This window comes from Haliotis asinina, chromosome 1, assembly GCF_037392515.1.
Source record: "Haliotis asinina isolate JCU_RB_2024 chromosome 1, JCU_Hal_asi_v2, whole genome shotgun sequence".
Classification (NCBI taxonomy): Eukaryota; Metazoa; Mollusca; class Gastropoda; order Lepetellida; family Haliotidae; genus Haliotis; species Haliotis asinina.
Window position 1 is genome coordinate 45658772 of NC_090280.1, and position 22527 is coordinate 45681298.

The window sequence follows — 22527 nt, forward strand, 5'->3', positions numbered from 1 at the left end:
TTAAAAATGTTTCTTGTAAACATCCACTTTTAATTGAAATTATTGAACTGTATAATAATCTTGCCACTGGCCAATACGACATCGTCTTCTGTTGGTTACCCAGCCATGTAGGCATTTCTGGGAATGTGATGGCCGATCTTGCTGCCAAGGCGGGCACTCAACAAGTCTGTGACACCACTTCGTATTCCGTATTCAGATTTTAAACCTACTATTAGATCTTATATACGTGATCTGATGCAAAAGAAGTGGGACACCCAAGTGGGTATAAATAAATTACATGCAATAAAACCCTACATTGGTTACACCTACTTGGGTTGTCAATCCAGATTTGAAGAGGTCATTATGCGGCGATGTCGTATTGGCCACACATGAATACCTTTTGAAAGGTGAGGATCCTCCGTTCTGCATCCCTTGTGATGAAAGAATCACAGTCAAGCATATCTTGGTTGACTGTGTTGAGTATTCCATCACAAGGGGTCAGTATTTTAATTCACAAACTATGAAGGATCTTTTTAACAGTGTTAGTCCTCATTTAATTATTGCATTTTTAAAGGAATTAAATTTGTTAACTGAACTGTAAATAGATAAATATTTTAAAATTGGAAGATTAAATTTGTAACTCAAATCGTTAGTGGCTGTACCCTCAAAGGGGGTTGAAGTACCGTAAAACAATTGTCCTCCTGAGAGGGTACGTAAGTCCAGAAACATTTGAAGTAAATTTAAGTTTTCCAGCCTTTTAATCGTAGAATAAGTGTGTTTTTACTTTATGGCTAGATTTGTCTAAATTGCTAACAGCTGAAGGGATGATGTAAATCCAGCTAGGGTCCATGCAGGAAACAAATGTACTGTAAGTCCCCATGGTCCTTAGTATGGTGATCTACCTTCAGTTGTTGGCAACCTATAGCTCATTTTTATATTGTACTGTCCTCTTTGATATATTGTTTTAGGTCTATTCACTAGTTTTATATTCTATTCTGTGATATTCTAGTCAGTTTTACTGTCCTTCGCTGACAGGGTTTTGCAATGTCCGTGCTCGTAATTCATTTGTATTTTTATAATTAATCGTTCTCGTCACGATATGGCTGCAATATTGCCGATGTGACGTTAAATATTAACTCACTCACTCACTCTATATGTTCCCAACCAACATCCTCGCACTTTCCCTCACACAACCCTCCAAAACTTGCTTGATCATGAAGAAACTGCTTTACTTTTTTCGCTTTCCCTTAATAATTTCGGATTATATTTCATCCTCCCAACCTGCTTGAAGAAACTGCTTTATTTTTTTTAGCTTTCCCTTAATAATTTCGGATTATATTATATTTCATTTTATGTTGTAAACGTTTTTATGACAAATTCAGGTAAGATTTGTTGGGGATAGTGGAGAAGGGTTTCATTTCAAAGCCTTCATTCGAAATTATATTGTTCTCTTCATTGTGTAATTTGTTGCATTTGCTTGCATCGAGCTCTAAAATCATTTACCGTCAGGTTACAACGGTTCATTTTGTTTTATGATATTTCTTTATCCACATTTTTCCCGTGCTGAATGGCTTCACATTATAAAAACACGGAATGCAACAGCAATATTCCCGGGAAATGACGACGGTCTGCAAGTAATCCAGTCTTGACCAGAGTGTCACAACTGAGGTACGATGACGTGCCAACCAAGTCAGCGAGTCTGACCAATTGGCTCTTACGAAACGTATAGGATACTGAAGACCAATTAATCCCCACGGATGTCCTCGTATGAGAGTTTACATACAATTCACCATATCCCATACATGAAAACTAATTAGAGTTAAGACAATCTAGGCAAAGATCATGCTTGTTAAAACTAAGCAAAGTCAAAAACGTCGAGGGCTACTTGACTATGTCCTAAACATAAACATATAAAACAAGGTTCGTCTGACTTAATTCAAGTAGGTATGAGATGAAATAGAGGACGTTGCTACAGAACAGGTGAGTACAGCAGTGCATGTGAGGTTTGCCGGAGTTGACGTTTATACGTCACATTGCCTTGGCCTCAAGGTATGAAATGTTGCTTGACGTTTGGTTTTCGATATTTGTGACTAATATTAACACGCGGTGCCTGACGTGGGTGATGCGAAATTGAAATTACTCGACAACTATTAATACCAAGTCTTTTGATCACAGTTTGATTATGAATTTAGTTGCAGCGACCCAAATGGTGACAGGAGTTACCACAAAGACACATTAGATCTATAAATACGTTGAATGTAAAACGATGTTGATCCCACGTTTGTAGCGAGAGTGGATACAAGTTCAAAACAGTACATATAGTAGAAAATTCATCAGTTTTTATAAAAATTGTGACAGGCATGTGATGCACTGTACCGTGTGCTGTATGACATCTGCTGCATTTATTTTACATTTTCATGTTGCAAATGTTCTATTTTTTTTTATATACTTTTATATGTATACATATATATTTCAGTGCAAGTTCTCTATGGTGTCATGTTTGGCTGATGTCACATTTCATAAGGTAAGGTGTATGTATCACAAAACCAGATCTTAATCCAATTTGTGGTCTCGGCTAAGCTGACGTCCTCAGTGGCAAATATTGGGTTTAGGCTGTGGGCGATGTACCCGGGTAGAACATCTGGACCCGTCCTAGCCCTAATACACACTAATGCTTACAGTGGATATGTCATGTGCATCTGTACATTCGAACCTACTACATGCATGTACGTAGTCACTAAAAAGCTGTTATAATACATTTATGGAAAATTGAAAATTTCTTCATGGTAAATCTATCTTGCATCTATTGCACCAGGGCTGTTTGTACAATAAGAATGAAAAAATGATTGTGATTGTCTGTAAGTTACAAGGGGCGTACCCAGGACAGAAATGAAGTGTAGGCACAGCTGGACGTGGTAACATATTTAGGCAATGACACAATAGCATTCAACTAAAGTCATTATTCTATTTGGTCATGAAATAATATGTAACAGCTGGTTTACTTTTTATCAAAACGTATAAAACAAACTTTCCATACAGTTTCTTTTGTGAACTGTCAGTATACAGTTACTTATGTAGAAAAATCTGTAGACCAGTGATAGTTATGTCGGCTGAGGCCAATAACAATAGGTAAATGTAGTGTTGGATGTAGTGAATACATATTAATACTGGATTGCTTGCTTCTGATTACTTTATATGTAAACATAATTTGAACAGGTGGCAATTATGTGAACCACTAAGTAAAGAAAGTCTCTATTCTGAGCAGCACACCTATGTTATGTTAAAAAAAGTTCAAATTGCGTGTGTGTGCTTACTGACGTGTCTGTGCGTGTACTGATAAGTGCATACATGACATACCCAACAACCATGGTGGACTGAAAGTACGTCTTGATCCTCCTCGTTGCAATGAAGGATCTCTCCTTGATGTTGATGTTACGGGCAAAGTGGTGAATTGCCAAAAAAATAAGTGATGGCACATTACTAATATGCCTAATGGCAAGTACGCTACTGGTTACGCATGTGAATTTTACAACTGACAGTTTTATGAGGAATTGTTTAATATCGAAAGAAAATCATTGAATAATAGGAGTGAACGTGCCACATTCTGAACTTTCCCGACACATGCTAATGAGGTCACAATGAGAATAATTCAAAAGAAATCGACAAAATCAATAACGTGTATTGATGACGCTACCAGCATCGGAGTTTTAGCGTAAGCAGATGGTATTGTTTTAATTGCTGAAAATGAGAATGATTCAATCCTCTCAATGGTAGTGTCGACAGGAGTGCAGGATAATGACTTCTCCAAATAAAACTTGCAATAATTATTCAATGAGTCGTCACATGAAGTATGTGTGGAATGCACTAGTTCTCAGCTTTCCAAATCTATAATCTTCAATATGATTATATACCTCAATACGAAACGGCTGCGAATTACAAATGTGATCGCCAAATTCCTCGGCACACAGTCGTAAATAACGGCCATTGCTGACTTCAAGCACATCACTTCGAGTAGTACCTAGTCTGATATTTTCTTCATTATGATTTTTTTAATTTGATTGGTTTTTCTAAGTGACATGACACGAAGGATGAATCCGAACTCATTTACATTGAACGGAAACGATTCAATACCTAAATAGAGCAGATCATGAAACAATATCACAATATTTGTAATAGTACCCATCCTTGATGAAACCGAAAGCACGTACACGGCATGGCATTATAACAGCTAAACACACATCTTTTGTTTAGCAAAATTAGAGAAAAATTGAAATAATTATGTTACAAAATAATTCTACAAAAAGGCAGAGCCTTCGGAGTCTAATTCTACCTACTGAAGTGCATGTAATGTTTCAGATCAGATTGTTTGATGTGTGTCTCGATACAGCATTTAGAAATTGCACTATTGCAACCTACCTGCAAAATGTAACATCATATTTATGGCCATATTTATACCTACTTGCACGCTGTCCATGTTCATATTTTACTGTTAAAAACAGATTTCATCTGAGAAACAGACTGATGATCCAAACTGTCTTGGGGCAATGAATACACTGACTGATTGAAAGAGGGACTCATTTTTTCATGTCATGAACTTGTATGAAGCAATATAAAATTATCATACCTGGCCCAGGATAATTTTGTTGTAGTGATGTTGTGAGTATGGAATATCAAAACTACAAGTGACAGATAATTCATTGTCAGGGGGTCTGAGGCATCAATGTAATATCATAGAGGCACCAGGGACAAATAGATTTCTTTTCCCCAATACTGAGCTCTGCAATGAATGTTTTTGTTGTTGTTGTTGTCCAGTTTGGAACTATTTCATTAAGATTTCAATTGGGAATGTTTCATCGTAATATGTATGTGGCAAAGACATATATGAAATGCTTCCACACCGTAAACGAAAATGTGCTTAGGCCTTGGCATTTTGCTACTCAAAGAAGACTGTTCTTGACATCTCTTGTGTTTTTAACGGTTTAGGCTATTGAACACTAAATGATTGGAGTATGCCATTATCAGACACTTCAGCAAACAACAACAATCCTTGAAAGTTCAGTAGATTAATTTCATGTTATGACATTGCTCCTAAACCCAGAAAAAGATAACAATATGGTAGGATAATTTCTATCTACAGAATATGGGGCCTGTTTACTTTCACCAGAGGCCATATAACTTATTGCATGTATATGGTTTCCTTTTTCATCACACGATAACATTTTCTGATAAATATACCGTTACCGCAAAGACATCAGTGTCATTAGCTGTGTTTGATTCAAAATAATTCACCAAACAAAGAGGTGCTGTTGAAAACAAAAATAGTTCATGTCCGCAACTGCTGTTGAGGCTGATATTGGTAAACGCTGTTGCTTCGGACCATCTAAAATAACAAGCTAGCAACAACATGCATCACACCTAAATGTTTGCTATCTTCATATTCAGTGTAGAATAAAGTAATGGGCTTAATATGAACAAATATTCAAATGAAAGGTACTGAAGAACTTGTGACTGGAGTGTTGATAGACAACTGTTTCCGGGTCACTGGAGCACACAAGGTCGATCTGGTTCCGGTATTTGCCAATTATATTAGTCAAAAATACACCAAAATTCCTATGAGCTGTGATTAATCACATTTAACGGTTATTTCTGCTACATTTGGTTGTTATCTTCTGTGGTTTGGCCATTGATTAGCACGTATCCGTATGGGGCACTTACAAGCTTTTATGATGTTGTATAAAACCGTGAAGTGAGGTTGCTTTTTATCTGTTTGCATAACCGAGCACCAAATGATACAGTTAGTGCTGTTTGTTTATTTATCGGTGTCGAGGCGTATCTAGATTATTTACACGCATACATATGTAACGTAGATCCATGTTTAATGTGCTCCGATCATATTTGTTTACTATACACAAACTATTACATGATACCTAGAAGTAACACAGTCGGAACCCAGTACATTGATACAGCCAACAATCAATATTTATCGAAACTGTAAATAAATAAATAAATAAATACATACTTAAATAAATACATAAATAAATAACATGAAGATCACCTACTTTTTTGTAGAGTATATTTAAGACGTCAAAGAGGCAATATCCCAGCTGCTCCGGGTCGTTTCACCCAAAGTCGTTTCATCTGGGTTTTATCCCAATTTCAAACTAGGTCAATTGATCCCACATTAGGGGATGTTTCATCCCGAATAATCGTTTGTAATGTTTTTACAACAAGAAGGTAAACTCTACAGTGTCTCTGTTGAGACATCCTCGATATCTCCTGGTTATTCGTTCCGATAAGTCTCCACTATACAATGTACGCATCTATGGCTCTGCCCGATAACTTTATGACCTCCTTTGGCTGTCTTTGGATCCAATCAGGTGTCTACGCTGCGAAGTTGAGCGAACCAATCACAATCCACTTTCGTTTTTTAAATTATCTAACCGATTATACTTGGCAATAGAAACCATGCAGAGGTTGTCTGGAAGAGGTAGGAGTTCTTGCATATGTTGTTTTAAAGTTTCGGGCCTGTCAATTTGATTGTGTGAGTTCTCTACAAACTGCGAGTAGACCTTCGCAGCTCGGTTATGACGGCGGCCTACCTGATTGGCTACTGTGAGAAGGCGGAGCCAGCCAAGAAAGGTAATGAATTTATCGGGCAGAGCCGTAGATGCGTCCAGGGTATAGTGGAGACTTATCGGAACGTATACCCTGGAGATATCGAGGATGCTGTTGAGATGAGACACGAGACAAGCTGGTATCTGATCTCATCTCATCACGCTTAAAACTTGAAAGAACATCTGAATACTAGTAAGTCGACACTGAGTCAGACTTTACAGTTTAATTTCCGTCATGGCGACTGCATGTTTGGAGATGTGCCTCAGCTGCATGGTGAGAGTGGGAGTGCTTCAGCGCTTGATAAATGAGATGTTTAATTGACCCCTTTCAAATACCAAACGAGTAAATGTAATCGGCAAATTGTTATTATTAAAAAAACTGAAAACTGAAACAATTTCATAGTTGATAATAACAATATTTTTGGTGGGGTGAAACAACCAGGGTGAAACGACTTGGGGCGATCGTGTTTGGGGTGAAATGACCCGCTGCTCTCTCCGCCATATCGTGGGGAAAACAATCTGTACAATAGAAATGAAAACAGTCCTAAGAAAACATTTTTCACAAGTCGACGATGGACAGTACAAATACTAGAGTATTACATATATGAATATAAATAGCATGGAAAACTAGAACAGTTTAATTAAAACAGAGGATACAATATAAAATACTTACTTACAGACAAGAGATATGTACAACACAATATATATATGTATGCATGTATGGTCTCGTATGGAGCAGACATGTATAGTTGTAGTACTTTCCTTAAAATATAAAATATTCAGTAAACAATGTATACACAAAAATCATAATTTCGTAGGAGATAACACAACATGCAAATAATTTCTTTTTCACAATATGTCATTGTCAATGATATATAATCTCATTGTGTGAATAGATTTTATTGTATGATTAAACCTCACACAGTATAAAAGAGAATTCGTTTATGTATGTCACATCTTGTACATGCAAAACACACACACACACACACACACACATGTTGATAAATGTAATTGTAGAAATCAGGTCAATAACAGAAACTTTCAATAAATTAACATAAAATGTTGCAATACATGATGTATTCACACCTGCTATGTTTCCACGTAGATCTTTACAGCACAATTCAACAAGCAAGGCGGCAGGGTCAAGTATTACCTATCGCCTTGTCATTCTGTTTACAAATTTTGACCAACAGCCCATGAGTTTTGCTGTCTTCAGAATGGTATGTATTCAGAAAGAGAGGACACCAAACCTTCCAGGGAAATCAGGTGTGATTGTCTCGACACATCGCGGGACACCACGTGATGGGCAGTGAAGCGGCTCTAGAGTTTAAGATTGTAATGAGCAACTTAAAGGTCACATGCAACCAAAAAATCAAACATAATTAAAACACGTTTATCACTTATTCATGACATATATTATACAATGCTGGTTTAAAAAAAACAAATAAACAAAATTATAAGCGTACAATCGCGATTCAAAAGTGGAATATTTTGTACTCGAAGCCCTCGGGAGACCGAACTCAGTCATAGCGGGTGGATATGCACTCAAGTGTAACGAGAGCTTCCGATTGGCTGTTTCATTTGCTGATATGCTGAGGGTTCATTGTGTGTACAGAAAGATGATCTGTTTGATGGGCATTTTAGAAGTATAGCCAGTCACAAGAAGTAAGATTCTTTATGGATAACAACTTCTTTTTGTGTAGCTGATGCGTCGTTTCAGTATGGATTCATACACTGTTGTCAAACAAAATCATATACAGTAAAAGAAGTCGTTATCCATGAAGAATGTATATAGAGATGTGAGATGTTGGGTTTGGAAACTACATGTTCTCTGAATCCAGTCAAAAATCATGTTAATAGAGATGGTAAACTACTGCGTGGCTGGAATCTGTCATTCGTCCAAGTACAAAGCAGGACTTGAAACTGACAAGAGTTTGCACCAGTTTCCGTCCAATCCAGTCATCCGAAAAAAATGAATGTAGTTTGTTTGCAACCCACAGACATAAAAAACATGTTATGTGTATCACACGTGCCTAACTACATAATGTGGCAGACACGGGACTCGGGTGCACGAGTCATAAATCAACTTATTTTCTTTATGTCGTATAGTCTGAGGTGTCATAGGTGTTAAGTTCACATTGCACGTGGTCAATGATTGAAGCTGTGTATTGCATGTTGTCTTTCGCAGACAGGCAGACAGACATATAGGTGTAAATAAACCAGACACTGAGCTTTCTCTGTGACAGAGACTACTTACCACAATCAACAAGTTTTTCTTACGTAACGAGTAGATCATTTACTTGTTTGTGTACACAACCAAGATTAGACTACTGCTCACGAACTCAGACGCTGGGCATGCATACTGTTTCAAGTTCCGCGAACCTATTCACTGCGCATGCGTTATTGACGCAGCGCAGCACAGCTGTTGAAACCAGTTTTAGTGAAACGTTTAAACTCCGATTTCGCGGGCTTTTTTTCTTCGCGTTTTTTTTCAACTTTATAGGTTGAACTGGTTTTTTCATGATTTGTGCATACCGAAAGGTACCAGAATCTGCAAAGTTGTTTTTTACGTTGCATGTGACCGTTAAGTTAACTAAAATTTCACATAATGTCTCATCGTAAGAACAAAGACAGTTGTGTTGTGGCGTTTATTCGGCGGAGGCAGAGTGTGGTAGCCTTCCCTGACAGTTGTACATATACAACTCACATAATATTACATAACCGAAAGGTTCTGCTTGCCTAAGATCTATCACGTCATCCCAGGGTGTCAGCGGTTTACTGGAGCCCACCCAGGGTGTTTGTGTGATTTATTTTATGATTTACGTTGAAATCAGCCTCCCTGACCTTTAGCGCACGGCCATTTAGGTCGACCCTGTGATGCGAGGCTAACATCAGTGCTTCCCAGAAAGTGTAGTGGTCTCAGGCTCACAGCTTAAGTTACAGTGCATCCATATGTGTGAAATGTAGAATAGCTCTTAAGTGCCGTCAAGTAGTGCAATTTCAGCCCTGAATGTACTTTAGAAGTGTAATACTGTACATATTTTCAAAATGTAGTTCAAGCCAGAAAAGAATTGAAAGAAAGCAGTATCCAAGACATTGCCCGAGATTTGTAAAACATTTTAAGATTATGTTCTGGTCCGCTGTTGACTGAGTGGCAAAAGACACCACTGATAAAACCTGTTGAAAACTGAAACTTTTGTTGGCATTCCAGTCACCGTCACGTCCCACAAACATTTAATACAAGCAATGGAATCGTGAGAGACCGCGATGGATTGTTGGCTGACATGTCGGAAAAACTAGGTATTATCTCTGAGACGAGAGATCAGAGTATACTTATGCTCCAGAATCCCTGGGAAAACACACTGAGCGTTTTGTTGGTGACAATACACGGGTTGTTTCTTCTACACTAGGGGTTGTGAATGTGTCTGCACACAAAGTGTTCCTTACGCTCGGTCACAGGTGGCCTCGTTCCTAACACCTGGTGCCTTTTCCAGCTTGCCCTCCATAGTTCATTTATTTCGTCTAACTTTCTTTGCTTAAATTAATTCCTTCATCGCAACTAAAAGCAATAAGGTCATCAAGTCAATGAGTAAATGCTGAATTACTTAAAGTAGTAAATTAATACCTTCTTTACCACCAAAAGTACCAGGGCCCTCAGGACAATGATTAATATTGTCTTGCTTAGAGCAGCAGAGGCAGTAATATTTTCCGCTCAAATCAAACTATAGCATGTTCATAAATTCGTCAACAAACAGTCCCATTTAATGGTGATGAATCATTTGCCTTTCAGCCAAACTAACTATGCCCGAAACGAAGATAAAGCCAAGCCACCACGAAAGCCATGCACATCCTTCGGCTGTACATGCCAAGTGCCAAGTGTGTGAGATGAAAGCGACAGGGATCCACTACGGCGTTATAACCTGCCAAGCATGCAAGGTCATATCTTGACTTTACCAAATGATTTATCATGTAATCATGTCTTCAATATTACCCCAAGCTACATTTGTAAGTAGGTGTTTTCTTTTGAAATATACACTTATGCCTGAAAGGGCTCCTAGTATGGTGACCTACATTCGGTTGTTGTCAATCTTTTACCTTTTTTAATTGTTTATTTGTTTTGTTTGTGTTTTTTTTTGTTTTTTGTTTTTTGTTTTTTTTGTCTTTGTGGTGTTCTCTATAGTTAAAAAGTTTTAGATTTCACGGTTAACACAATTTCGAGAATCACATTTAGGGTTCACACAAACAAAATCACAAAAAATGGTACCATTAAGATACCGCAACTTCAGTATTGTCAGTGGCATTGATGAAAGTGTTGCATCGTCTGAACATGGAATGAAGTAGCCGGTTGATGAGGGTCATAGACACTTGGGTCCATACTTTGTGAAATGCCCTATCGAGTAAAGCAGCAGTTGTCGGACTTGGCTGGAGGTCAATCAGTTCTCTTTGAGTCCCGTCCCAAAGATGTTCTATTGGACTAAAATCAAGACTGAGAGCAGGCTAATGTAGGGTTTGGATGTCATGCTGTCTTAAGGATGTCCAATGGTACTCTGGCATTGTGGGCTCAAGCGTCGCCTTGCCTTATGATGTGTTTTCTATAACGTCCAATATGTGATCAAACGTGGGGTCTTATGACGTAGTCAGTAGCGAGCAGCTGTGACGTCATTTCATCATCTTGTATCGAGATTCTGGAAGAACACATTTCTATCTGTCTGGTCAGACTGACTGTACACAAGACCATGGTGCTGGGCCACCACACGAGTCTCTTTCAGCAGTATTCTCATATGAAAACAGTACGCCATACCTTCACCATGCTCTCACTCTGCCATCAGTTGCTCAAAATCTTTCATGAGAAAAATAACCCACAATTTTGAATCCGATTCGTCAATAACGCCAAAATTACTGCGGAGTTGCCCATTGCACTAGGTTTGGGCGGTGATGAATGGTGAGAGCGAGAATAGGATAATGTCTGTGGCAGCAGAGGTTTCTTCCGCGCAAACGTCGACACACAATATCGGCACTTATATATCTGTTGTAAGTAGAAATGGTCTGACGTGCTGTTTACGTCTCCCAGGGAAAGCAGTCTCACATATCTTTGCGCACAGGATGTCGGTTGATATTACTGATATTAGTGATATTACTGAAGGTCGCCCACTACATGGACGGTTTTGGATGTTGTTAATGGACTGATACCTCTCCTGTAGTTGGCAGATTGTCCAGACTAAAACATTGAAATGAACGGCATTTTCACGAATGGCATATGTACATTTTACTACGTCTGCTTTGTAAGGTGAATTTGGTAGATATGCTTTTTTTATCAGAAACCAAACTGATGTTGGTAATAAATGTCCATTTGGATTTACAATCACGTTAACAAAACGGTACCAATACTAAAAAAATCATAATAATAAAAAACATTATATTTGGTTTTGAAAGACAACGTTTCTTTTGCTGTTCAGTATATTTGCACTTAGTTCTATACCACCGGAAAGAAAAAGACTAATATTCTACAGTTCTGTGTAATTTTGTAGCAGAAGGCAAATACAGGACCACACAAAGGCAATACTAGCACAATGTTCACTTTTAAACCCCATGAAGATATCCGCCAGGAAAAAAACAAACAAACTCGGCATCCATGGAATTGAGAAAGTGACAACATTTCCTGACCTCCTTTCTGTTGATTAAAGTTCACTTTAGCAGCAATGGGGATACAATGCCGTTGTGATAATTGTGATAACGTTTGGAAAATATATTTAAGCTGTGACTTTTTTACACAGATATTTTATCATCGAAACTACGGCACAGGAAGGATGCCTACTTGTGCAAAGAATGACGCATGTGACATCACAGGGTCCGCGCGGTCTATCTGCCGAGCCTGCAGGATTAGAAAATGCCAGTCTGTGGGGATGTCAAGGGCATCATCAGTTCGACATGGCGTAAGAGCTAAGAGGCCATCACCACTTACAGCTGACATGGAAAATGCACTTAACTATTTTCTGCTAGAAGATATAATGTCGACCCATGAACGGCATCTTGCTTCTATCCACTATGTCAGTAGTACAGTCATTGCAACTGTTCAGCGCCAATATCAGGTACGTGTTTTCAATTCATTCATTACTTTAAGATCAATGTATCGTAGCATTTTTGTTATTTATAATCTAAGTTCGGCTAAATCTTCCTCGTCTCACCAGCGCCTGACGGAATGGTGTATATCTAGCTAAGGTCCATGCGGGTAGCAAAAGAAACATAAATCTTCATGGTTCCTAATACAGTGACTTACCCGTAATCCACAGCCTCCGTGTCATAGTGTATCACCTTCTTTAATAAAACAGATGTAGTTTGACATGCTAGTTATATATTCATATCTGTCATTCTCTAGTAATTTTACTGTCCATCGTCGACAGGTTATAATCTTCAACATGTTTCCTTTTTTCCTTTGTATAAATTGTTTTCATCACGGCTGAGATATTCCCTTTGTGACGTTAAATATTAACTCACTCAACACGTTATGGGTGAAGCCATTTGTATCACTTTTAATCAATCTTGTTCATGTTTTTATAGTCATTTTGTGCTAGCAAATAACTGGCGTGCAATAAAAATGAAAACAATAATTAGGCTGTCCCTTTTAAAATAATAAACAAAGTGTAAAGGCATGACAACAATACATTTATGTATTTGTTTTCACACACAATATAATTAGCAGTCCATGTCTATCTGAAAGTGAAATGCATGCTTTTCTTTGCGTAGTTTAATTACTTTTATGAAAATCAGTTTTTAAATAGGCAAACGTACTTTACGGCTAACGACTAACACATCCTATGGAAAATATCCTCATTTTACATGCACGATTGTTTATTAACAGTTTGTTTGACTGGTACACAAGTAAGTCAATATGACACTCCGTATAAGTATAAGGAAGACTGTCATATCTGTCAGGAGCTTCAATCCGTCTTTCTTTCTCACGTAGAATCTCTCGGACAAAACACAAAGACAAATTTCATTTTGAAAATAAAACGAGTCACCATGTTAAATTTCACTTTGTTTTTTAATTAAGAGTTTGAACAGGTAGGAGGTCCCATGCCCCAACTAAAGATGCAGATTAAACTAATCAGATGTTTGGATATCTGGTGGTGTCATCCGATAGTATACTCTGGTGATATCGAGGATGACCCTCAACCTGAACTGAACAGAACTATTTTTTATACTCCGGCGTTTACATTATGTCACACTTGAGCTTACGTTTGATTGCAGGAATACGTTGACTGTACATACATTTAACCAGGTTAATGAACAATGTTGTACTCATGCGGTGTTGGTTATTTTTTAGGGTGGTGTTGCGTAAAATGAAACATTATTATTTTGCAAAATATTGATAATTTCCTATTTTTTTCTAGTTTGTTATAGTCAACGCTGCTTCATTTTGTGAGTATTTGGGATGCTAAAGAAATAGTTGCTGATAAATGTTTTCCTTTCAAGGGTCAAGGTAGGACAAATGAACAAAACGTGAAATTCATCTCCAATATCGTTTCTGTTACACAGAGTACATAAACTTTCATTTTGGGGAGTTTTCATCCTGTTTCATTTGGCGGGTTATGTTTTGAAATCATGTAAAGTTATTATAATGTAATAAATTCAGATTTCTGCTGCAATGCTACTGTTGACAATGTTCGAGTAATCCATCGTTGAAAATATTGTACTATATGGTATCATAGTCTCGTGTTAGTGAGCACATGTCACCATCAGTTGGAGACTCACATGATGTTTCTAACCAGATAATAAACTGAGACTCACACTCCAACGTTTTGAAGTGTGCTGTCCGCCCGGGAAAGTTACACTGCAGTTTGGATGGGAACTGTGCCGGCACACTTATACTACACGAACTGAGTGCAGAGTTATCGACGAATAATAAAGCACCCCAGACAAGTGAGAGCTTGTTTCTTTCCTCTGTTGGACACCCAACCACGTTGGCATTACTGGAAATACAATGCCCTATCTTGTTCCCAAGGCAGCACTCAACAAGTCTGTGACGCCACTTCTTGTTCCATACTCTGACTAAAAGCTAGGATTAGAACCCACATCTGTGATCTGGTGCAGAACTGGGACACTCACGTAGGTGTCAATAAATTACATGCAATAAGCCCTCTATCGGTTACACCTACTTGGGCTGTCAGTCGAGGTCTGAACAGGTCATCACACGACGATGTTGCATTGGAAAAACTAGATATAGTCTCGAATACCCTTTGAAAGGCGAAGATATCCCTTGTGATGACAGAATCACGGTGAAGCATGCCCTGTTTGACTGTTGACTATTCCATCACACATGATAAGTATTTTAAATCACGAACTATGAATGATCTTTTTAATAACATGAGTTCTCCCTTCATTATTGCATTTTTGAAAGACTCAGACATGCTACATGATTTGGAAATAAGTATATATAACCTTAAGATTAGGAGTTTGAATTAGCACCGACAATGGCTATGTCCTCGAGTGAGTCAGTTTAGTTTTATGCCGCGCTCAGCAATATTTCAGGTATATGGCGGCGGTCTGTAAATAATCGTGTTTGGACCAGACAATCCAGTGAGCAACAACATGAGCATCGATCTGCACAATTGGGAACCGATGACATGTGTCAACCAAGTCAGCGAATCTGACCACCCGATCCCGTTAGTCGCCTCTTACGACAAGCATAGTCGCTTTTTATGGCAAGCATGGGTTGCTGAAGGCCTATTCTACCCCGGGACCTGTACTGTAACATTATTGTCCTCAGAAGAGGGTACTTAAGTCCAAAACATTCAAAGTAAATTAAATCTTTGCACTTGACACTGTGGTAAAATTTTGTGGACTTTCCCAAACCACTCCAATATTACGAAATTCAAATTGAACATCAAATACCTTGATAGTAAGACATTTAAACTTTCCACGTTTTAACCGTAGCACATGTGTCATTTTTTAATGTAAGACGAAAATTGTCTAAATTGCTAGCAGCTGATGGGATGGTGTAAATCCAGCTATGGTGACTATCTGCATAGGCCCTAGCTGGACTTACATCACCCCGTTGACAATTGAACTTGACGACTGTGACTGTGTCTCAACTGTAACGTCAACTGAAGGAGTAGGTAAAATGGGTGAGGTAAAATTGATTTTTTTAACTTGACCCAGTTAATATGACATGCAGTAGAGGACATTGCTATATATAAAGCGTAGGATTAGGCTGATCATGGTTTGTGAAAAGTTGTTTTTCTCTCAAGGTATTTCATGTTCATTTTCGTAATTTTGGAGTAGTTTTGGAACGTCCACAAAATTTTACCACGGTGTCAAGTGCAAATACTTAGGCTGTTTGAAAGGTAGGCATTGTTAAATGCTGACCGAACTTTTATTATGCGTTGAAAACCTTACGTTGTTCACCGCTCCTTCAAGTACTCCAAACACTGTTCTATTTGACATGTTTCTGCAAAAATATACTGATAACAGAACCACACAATAATATACCAAAATGATTCGTATGCTTATGTATGATGTTTCGCGTTCTTTGTATAAAACGAATAAGCGACCATACATCTTGTGAAGGTTGTACACAGAGTAACAGCTTCATCTTCACATGTAATGAACTTACTGAAAAATGGCACCTTTTTAGTGGAAACTATGGCTTGTTTTACATATTTGTAGTCAGTTTGTCACTCCGAATTTAAGGCTCTTTTAACAGCAATTTAAAATGAGCAATTTTACCACTGGAATAATGTCATAAAACAACTGGACAGATAGAACCTGTATCCTGTGGTTGACAACACGCAAACATGTTTGACATCAAATAACATTCATGAAATAACGTTCATTTTCAAAATAAATGAACATAGTTTCCGGATATTTCACTTCATAAATATACAATGACAGAGGCTAAAATAGTCCCCTCTGTATGGAACGACCAAATATATGCTGTAATGTTTAGTTATGGAAGAGAAGAAATGAAGCTAAGATGGAAAACTTAAGATGGTAATATTATTTCAGTCCTTACGTATAATTGTTCTGTGCACAAAACGGCATGACACATGTTTTAAAATGTGTGTGCATACACAACAATTATATTCGTAAATAAACATTGTCACTTTGACATATAAGAGTCATTAACCTTCTTATATGAAATTACAGATTGTTCCAAAGAGCAATATTTAACACTTTTTATAAAGTCACAAATATGGCGTATTCATGCTAAATCCGTATGTTGCGTATATTAGTTCAGCGTTGTGTCAAATGTATTGCGTGCAAATATTGTTGACAAGATGTAAAAAATCGTATTGCATACATACACGTGTTTTATGACTATGAACGAACAAGGCGAAATGTATATGATGAAGGTGAATGGAGAAACATCTAAATGACACTCAAAAAGCCTGAATTATATTAATACCTTAACTGTCAGCAAACTGGACAAGCAAACAAGGATCGTTTGTGTGTAAAATTGACATCCTACTCGACACCCTGATACTTTTCGCAAGGGTCAGACAAAATGGACCAGACAGTAAACATATTATTTTGTGCGTTCGTGTATTTCTTGTTACACACTCTTAGTGCCCTCCTGAGGGGGCACGCAAGTCCAAAAGCTTTCAAAGTTAGATTTATACCTACCTGAGTTTTACACGTAGTATTTGTGTTATAATTACTTACTTACACTTATTTTAACTTCGGCTAAACTTTTCCTGCAATCACCAGAAGGGACGAACTAAGGTCCAGCCCATTCCGTTGCTGGTGATCTCAAGCCTGTTTTTATATTTAATTGTACTATTTGCCAAATCTTAATTGTTACTTGCTAGTTTGAATTCTCTGTGATACTCTAGTTCTTTTCCTGTCTTTTCTCGACAGATTTGATTTCATTTGCGTTTGTTTTTAATATATATCCTCTTAAGTCACAAAATGGTTGCAATATTGCCTGTGAAACTACAAATTGTAAACTTTCTTTTCACACATCCACAATTGTTGATGCAGGTCATTTATTTTTGCACCTACATTGTCACGTACAAAATCATCTATTTCCTGGTCATCTTGCTGTCCCGGTAAAAACAAAACTGTTTGAAAATACAAAAAGAAAAACTCATTGCTGTGACAACTGTCTAAACACTGAATCTTTGTTGACAATTTCAGAAACAACAAGTGTTGGACAGAGAACTAATAAGATGTGTTCCACAGTCCTGTCAAGAGACAGTCACAACAAATCGGGGCGGTATCCAAGCTGATCTTACTCATTTACTGTGTCAAGTACAAAGTGACTTTACAGAAAAAGACTTTGAAAAGAAAATTTTGCGCTTTATTTCCTATCTGAAAGCTATCCCTGTGTTAAGGAAGATATCTACCTATGATAAAACTCAACTTCTGAAATGTAAGTGTGACAATATTCAGGCCGTTTTTTTTTAAATATTGTATTGGTATTGTACTGATTAAGTTTTAAAGATCCCAGTTTTGATTCTTGTTTCTTTGGCGTTCCAGGTGGTTTTACTATCATGAATTTGAATCATAGAATGAATTAATAATTTAGTCCCGATTGGCTGAAATACGGCAGATGTGACTATAAACTTTAACCCACTCACTATTATACTGAGCCTCTGTGTCGCACTGCGAACAGACCTTCAATATTCAACTTACTCAATATTCAACTTTCATTCGTTGAGAGGCGTTTATACTTTACTTTTAATCATTATAAATCTACAACTGGATTTAGCCACAATACAGTTTAAATATTGCCGATGTGACTTAAAATCATATATCACTCTCTCACTCAGTATTGGGAACAAAAACGATTTCATGAATACTTCATTTCAACAGATGGTCATTTCGACTTCTTCTTACTGGAAGACTACCCTGGCTTCAACGAAGCCTTGAACGTGTACTGCACATCATCATTGTCATGCAGACCTATCCAGGAACTGAACGACCTTTGGGGAACAGATTTCGTCAGTGAAGTCGTCCGTTTCACACAACGTCTAAACCACTTAAACATGACACTGAAGGAAATTGTCTTCGTTGAACTTATCTGCATCTTAGCAACAGGTACATATGTATTTGCCTCTTGCATCCAAAACCATGAAATGGAAATGCACATAGTCTAACCCATATAATTGCATGCTCATGCTGTCAAACTGCAATTTGTCAGGTGAAAACAACTAGCCTGCAGCTGGAGTTTAGTAAAGGTATGTCTATCATAGAACAGGAGACTATCTACTATGACTATTATACATCATGTATGTTTCCTAAATTGCTCACATCCAGTTTGCTGGAGCGATGTATTAACACGAGGGTACGCCGACGACACAGGTTCGATTTCTCAATGTGTCAGCCGAGTTTCGGTGCTCCCTTCCTGATATTGCCAAGAACGTCGCTACAAAGGGTGCAAGGCCTTATCACTGTTTGTAACCTATTATACTCACTATGTTCTTGTTACATTGGGTACATGATGTATGTAACACACCAAATGCCTTCACAGAGTGTAAATCAGTTTAATCGTGTGTTTGTATGATCATTTAAAGTTACTTTGTAGACCGCTGTCCACTGAGTGTACCTGGCATCGTCAATGCTGTCCAGTGGCAAATGGTAAGTGTACTTCTCACCCACCTGCAGGCAACGTACATGGGGCCAATGAGGAGGTTTGCTAAACTCATGGACATGATCGCAGATATGAGAAGACTTTCAGAATGGTACGGTGCCATCACAAAGAGACTCTGCCAAACCTCGGTGTCCGTGCAAAGGAGTACACTGCTGATGGAGATATTTAACTTATGATTCGTTCAAAGTATATTATTACGATCATTTCTATAATAACTGTGATTATAGTTAAAGGCCTAGACGGAATCTTTGAAGATATCTGTCAGACGTGTAGCTAGATATATTCTCAGCCATGAACATCAGTGAGAAACTAATATGAAAACAAAGGAAACCATCACACAGACGTCCATTCTCCCAGTTGTTTGTACCCACACTAAGGGCAAATCTTCCACTTTTGCTGAAAAACATGTTCATTTAAAGGTCACATGCAACGCAATTATTTGCAGATTATTATTCCCTCTAATAACTTATCGAAAATGCAAATTCAACCTAAAAAGTTGAAACATAGCGCGATTAAAAGGCCCGAAAAGTCAGAGTGCAAACAAGACACTAATTTTCCCCCAGCGAAAAAATGGTTCAGCAGCAGCCACAAGAAAACAAAATGGTGATTTCCAAAAAAATGCAATTGTATTGTAGTTAACACGTTGCTCCCACTTAGCTTTAAAAGAAAGTAATAGGTTCTGTCATCTCTTGTCTATCGTACGTGGCAGTGTAGACTGTGTACTACATAGATGTCTATACCCATTATCTTCAAACAGTTTATGAATCTTGAAGTTCCCACAGCAAAAATAAGCTGGTTTCCGGAACACTGAAACCGAGAGGAAACGTCATGGAAACCAACATTTCCAGTTGGTTTCCAGGGAGTTTCCTATAGTTTCATTGTGGTTTCCATGCAACTGAAACTGCACCATTTCAGGATGGTTTCCAGTTCGTTTCATTACCCACTCCTCCAAGCGGGATCCAGTTGGTTTCCATGTACGAGTTTATTGTAGGTTTCAACCTGGTTTCCATGTACGAGTTTATTGTAGGTTTCAACCTGGTTTCCATGTATGAGTTTATTGTAGGTTTCAACCTGGTTTCCAGGTATGAGTTTATTGCAGGTTTCAACCTGGTTTCCATGTATGAGTTTATTGTAGGTTTCAACCTGATTTCCGTGTTGTAGTTTCCAACCTAGTTTAATACCTAGTTTCCATGTCCTGAAACTTGCTCGTGTCGGCCCTTTACCCGGTCCTCCGGAAAAGATGTTGTTTCATGTCTCACATGTAGCAAATCAGGTATTTTATACAATTGCATAATGGTAAAAGGCTTCAGGATGACAAACAACAGAATAAAACATAAATTCATTAAAAGTTTATTTATATTCAACAATATGTTTGTAAACAAATAATATGGGGACTATTCAAGTTAGTAAATGAAATAAAAGCAAGGGAATAATTAGCAGTGAGTACAGAATATGTTTCTTAAACACACTGTAGACCAGCCCATATCACTTGGCTTCCTAGTTTGAAAAATGTTAGCTCTTTCCCCAAGAGAGGAAGAACTGTGTGCTTCTTCTCCTCCGGCCTGTCAATCGTTTCACAGCCTTCCTCGTTTCCAGCTTCTGAAATTTAGAAAACAAACTATCAGTACAAACAAGCATTCGTCTACGATATCCATGGCTAGAGAAAAGAAAACGGTCAAACATTGCGTGAGGTGAAATACACTGAACCCCATGTCCGATAAGCGAAGAGATCAAAAAGTATAAACTGAGCATTTGACATCAAAAGTTTCAATCGCAGAACAGCTTATTGTTATATGATAGAGTGCAGAGACATGAAGATATTCGCCTTTGAAAGCCATAATTTATTTTCTGAATGTTACTTACAATGCACATTATGAGTATAGAACTACGATTTATCCGTTATTGTGAAAAGACATGTTTTCTTAACCAATAATGTGGAGTCATTCATCCAGACAAGCTATGAATATGGGGTCACAAGCAAACGCTGCAGCATAATGTGCTGCATAATATTTTTAAGCTGTATTTTTCAAAGGATAAATTGCACTTTTTAAACAGTGTTCATTTTGAAATTCCTTGAATGTACATAGAAAGAATCCAAATTAACTTGATATTTTAAAGGTTTCCTTAAAATGTTTAATCTCTGCAAGATGTAAAATGACTAGAATACGTTTACTTACTCTGAACTTTTTGCCTTTTTGCCTTTCTTTGCGTACAAGCCGTGGGCCTCTGCTTTCCCCACACCTTCTTAAGTGATCCATCTTGTTCATCCAAACCCATCAAAAAGCTTCTGAAAGGAGACATGTGCATGATGCATAACTATAAGTGAAACATGTTTCCAGTTGGAGGTTACAAGAATAGTGACATGCGCCATGCATTCTTACTGATTCCTAAGATTTACATTATTTGGTTTTGTTGTATGTACATTATGTACTGGACGGTTCAGGTTATACATACCTTTTGTATGTCAAAATGAGTTGGTCCTGACTGCCTTCTTCAGTTTTTCCAGCACTGCCCTCCATTATGCTGGAAACGTAGAAATGCATCGATTAAAAATAGTCAGGAACTTGTCATATTGCACTCTTGATAACAATAAAGTGTCGAATAAAAGAATAAATATGAATTTGCAAAGTGTAGAATATGCTTGATGAAAAGAATCCAGGTCAGCAAATTCATATACTATTTTGGGTTGGCAATCCATCATTGTATACCCATATGTTCTTTATATCAAAAACTCTTCGTAACCTTTTCTGTGGGACTAACACAATCCACATTTCTTCATTCAGAGTTCGTTAAATCTTATATGATAAGCATAACACTACTTACAACAGATGGCAAATCTAAATTATCTCATAAATCAATAATATAAAAATATTCAATATTAGTTTGAAAACATTGTGAAATTTCAATTTTGAAATTTCACTCAAACAATGCACCAAATCTGGTCAGAGAATCCCTAACCTATAAATGCAAAATGACACACTATCCCCGACTACATTGTTTTCAAACGTGCAAATATCAAAAGCCATATGAAAAGGATTTCTTAAATAAATATTCGCATTTATAAATACGTTTGAAGTTATGTTGAGTCGTAACAAGCACATAAGCAATAATATACTAGAGATATTTGTGATTTATTTTTTTCTTGCAAAGATGATTTTTCATTCATTAACACATTGAACCATATTAATCGTGTGTGAGCTGATCCAAATCACAGTAATATTGAGTTTTTGAATTAACCGAGTGCTGAGTGAAGGAAGCCATACATCTCTCTTGCTAAGAATTCGACACGCCTTTGTTTACCGAGGTCCATCAAGTCTAAAATTTCATATGTATTGTAGTAGT

At 37.6% G+C, this 22527-nt stretch overlaps 1 protein-coding gene across 4 annotated transcripts in view; it reads left to right on the plus strand.

Moving 5' to 3' along the window:
• Window positions 1-2452: 2452 nt before the first annotated feature.
• Window positions 2453-22527, plus strand: part of LOC137279306 (ecdysone-inducible protein E75-like) — a 28442-nt gene continuing 8367 nt past the window's right edge. For 3 of the 4 annotated variants that reach the window (XR_010956698.1, XR_010956697.1, XM_067811806.1), the window contains exons 1-6: window positions 2453-2503; window positions 10384-10529; window positions 12368-12682; window positions 17730-17964; window positions 18408-18632; window positions 19120-19172. Coding sequence is in view for 1 of the 4 variants with exons in the window: in XM_067811806.1 (XP_067667907.1) it covers window positions 10395-10529; window positions 12368-12682; window positions 17730-17964; window positions 18408-18632; window positions 19120-19172 (963 nt within the window). In the remaining 3 variants the exon portion in view is untranslated. Of the gene's footprint in view, window positions 2504-10383; window positions 10530-12367; window positions 12683-17729; window positions 17965-18407; window positions 18633-19119; window positions 19958-22527 lie in introns of all 4 variants that reach the window. The other variant, XR_010956696.1, reaches the window with a different exon arrangement.